Source organism: Anneissia japonica, unplaced genomic scaffold, assembly GCF_011630105.1.
Source record: "Anneissia japonica isolate Jap-2015-1 unplaced genomic scaffold, ASM1163010v1 scaffold18624_len53490_cov87, whole genome shotgun sequence".
Lineage (NCBI taxonomy): Eukaryota > Metazoa > Echinodermata > Crinoidea > Comatulida > Comatulidae > Anneissia > Anneissia japonica.
Genome location: NW_022730307.1, coordinates 31,061 through 34,307, shown reverse-complemented (window position 1 = coordinate 34,307; position 3,247 = coordinate 31,061). Strand labels below are relative to the sequence as shown.

Here is a 3,247-nt window from a genome sequence, read left to right as displayed (position 1 = left end):
TGTTGAAGGATAGGACTTTGCATCCCTATCTCTTAACGTTATGAGATCGAACGAAGACAGGGTGGGCTTTGTGGGTGAGCTAGGTTCCGTGACTTTTGTACCTCGCAGAGATGAAAAAAAAAATTTTTACAAATTGATTTGAGATATGAGGATGACACTTTTTGGGGCCAGTGTTGAAGGATAGGACCTTGCACCCCTATCTTTTAACGTTGGGAATGAATCGACGAAGACAGGATGGGCTTCGTGAGTGTGCTAGGTTCCGTGACTTTTGGACCTCGCAAAGTTCAAAAAATTTTTTTTTACAAATTGATTTGAGATATGATGACGACACTTTTTTGGGACAGTGTTGAAGGATAGGACCCTTCGAAGACAACCGAGAAACCCGAATTCCGCGTCTTTCGTTACACGAAGGCGAAAGGAAATCGGGGTATCGAGTTGGAATTCGATGACTCGTATCTCTTAACGTTGGGAGAGGGATTCGATCGAACGAAGACAGGGTGGGCTTCGTGGGTGAGCTAGGTTCCGTGACTTTTGGACCTCGCAAAGTTAAAATTTTTTTTTTTTTACAAATTGATTTGAGATATGATGACGACACTTTTTGGGGCCTGTGTTGAAGGATAGGACCCTTCGAAGACAACCGAGAAACCCGAATTCCGCGTCTTTCGTTCCACGAAGACAGCGGAAATCGGGTTTTCAAGACGGAATTCGATGACTCGTATCTCTTAACGTTGGGAGAGGGATTCGATCGAACGAAGACAGGGTGAGCTTCGTGGGTGGGCTAGGTTCCGTGACTTTTGGACCTCGCAAGTTCAAAAACAATTTTTTTTACAAATTGATTTGAGATATGAAGACGACACTTTTTGGGACCTGTGTTGAAGGATAGGACCCTTCGAAGACAAAGATGTGTAGGCTTCGTTCGATCTTCCAACGTTAAGAGATAGGAGTGAGCGAATTCCGTCTTGAAAACCCGATTTCCGCTGTCTTCGTGGAACGAAAGACGCGGAATTCGGGTTTCTCGGTTGGCTTCGCATGGTCCTATCCTTCAACACCTGTCTCTTATACACATCTGATATGAGGAACGACACTTTTTGGGGCCAGTGTTGAAGGATAGGACCATTCGAAGCCAACAGAGAAACCCGAATTCCGAACCTTTCGTTCCACGAAGTCGAGAGGAAACCGGGTTTTCAAGTCGGAATTCGAGGACTGAGAAGGAAATCGATCGAACGAAAACAGGGTGATCTTCGTTTGATTTATCCACTCTGGTTCACGTTTTACATTCGATCGAGCTAGACAGCCCCCCTCCCCCACCCAAATTCTCATATCAATATGACGAAATCGATCTGACAGACGAGGTGGAATACGTTACAAAAACAAAAAACAACTGTCTCTTATACACATCTAGATGTGTATAAGAGACAGGGAACAACCATTTTGTTTTTTGTTTGTTTTTTCTTTAATTTATTTATTTATCTATTTAGTTATCATTCAGTATATGTTCTTAATATATATGTATATATACAAAAAAAAATACAGTTTCGCCTCTTGTTCGCCGTATTCTACAAAGTCCACCAATCCACCGTACTCTTGCAGGGCGAATCCGATTTCGAAACAGGAACTCTGGCGTTGCGTCTTTTCGTCTCCGATGGCTTGTGCAAATACTCGGCCTCCCATGTCGCATCGTCGTAGGGCGGAACGGTCGTGCATCCTTTCATCGTCGGTGGCATTTGCTCCATTGGCTTGTCTACGCAGACGTGAACGTGCTTCATCAAAGTCTTGATGCCCATCCTGTGCCGGGCGTTGTAAGGGCACGTGTGCAAGCGTACGCCGCCGTAGTTGCGTTTGCACTTCGCCAGGTGATACGGAAATCGGTTATCCCTTATCACGTGTGATTTATCGTACGGACACTGGTATCCTCCGGGGACTTCGAATACGAAATCTTTAATCTCTTCGTCGAATGCCATGTCCAGCACCTTACAGTAACTATCGTCTTCGTTGAGGAAGCGGTTGTTGGACATTTCGAATCGGTGATAATACGGAAGACCATGTCAAGAGAAAAACGAAAAACAAAGGAACGCACGCTTTATATATATACACACACCCAAGCGCGCGCACACACGATGACGTGTCCAAACTCGAGTATGCATTCGAAGAAAAAAGGCATCGAATCGATGACGTGTCCAAACTCACGTTTGCCTTCGAAGTAAAAACGTCATCGAATTCGATGACGTGTCCAAACTCGCGTTTGCCTTCGAAGTAAAAACGGCATCGAATTCGATGACGTGTCCTAACTCGCGTTTGCCTTCGAAGTAAAAACGGCATCGAATTCGATGACGTGTCCAAACTCACGTTTGCCTTCGAAGTAAAAACGGCATCGAATTCGATGACGTTATTTTTTTTAATTCATACCGTGTATATATATTACATACACATACACACACACACTCGATACGCAACACTTGGTGAATCTCGTTTCTCATTCATCCCATGGCATCGAATTCGATGACGTGTCCAAACTCGCGTTTGCCTTCGAAGTAAAAACGGCATCGAATTCGATGACTTTTTTTTTTTTTCGAATTCATACCGTGTATATATATTAAATACACATACACACACACACTCGATACGCAACACTTGGTAAATCTCGTTTCTCATTCATCCCATGAATATCCTAGATGTACCCGTCATGGTCCTGGCAGAGATCGTTCGTCGCGCGGGCACCGACGCGATGGAAATACTCGAACTCGCCAACGTGTGCTCGGAATTCGAACGAGCCGTCGAATACAAGACGCCGAGAACCTCGGTCGTCGAGGAAGTTCTGAAAACGATGGAGTGCGAGAAGGTGAACTTGACTCGAAGAACGTTGCACCGTCTGCTGTTCGAAGACATCTTCGACGCGGGCTACTGCCCAATCGGAATGGATTTGTCGATCGTGCACGAAGAGAAGGACGAGGAGGACGAGCCCTCGATACATCCGTCGTTGCCGACGACCATGCTGTCTCGCCTCGCCTCGCTCATCTTGCACGATGCCAACCTGTCCGACACCCTGTTCGGTCGGGTCGTGAACACTCTGGACCTGTCTCTTATACACATCTAGATGTGTATAAGAGACAGGTATATGTTCTTAATATATATGTATATATACAAAAAAAAAAAAAAAGACAGTTTCGCCTCTTGTTCGCCGTATTCTACAAAGTCCACCAATCCACCGTACTCTTGCAGGGCGAATCCGATTTCGAAACAGGAACTC

At 45.2% G+C, this 3,247-nt stretch overlaps 1 protein-coding gene across 1 annotated transcript; it reads right to left on the bottom strand.

Annotated features, from left to right (window-relative positions):
• Window positions 1-1,556: 1,556 nt before the first annotated feature.
• On the bottom strand, window positions 1,557-2,015 carry LOC117114898 (gametocyte-specific factor 1-like). The gene has a single exon (XM_033258512.1). The coding sequence runs from the start codon at window positions 2,013-2,015 to the stop codon at window positions 1,557-1,559; it is 459 nt and encodes a 152-aa protein (XP_033114403.1).
• Window positions 2,016-3,247: the final 1,232 nt, after the last annotated feature.

Coding starts and splice junctions, on each gene's coding strand:
- LOC117114898 (XM_033258512.1), bottom strand. CDS start 2,015: ATGTCCAACAACCGCTTCCTCAACGAAGACGATAGTTACTGTAAGGTG.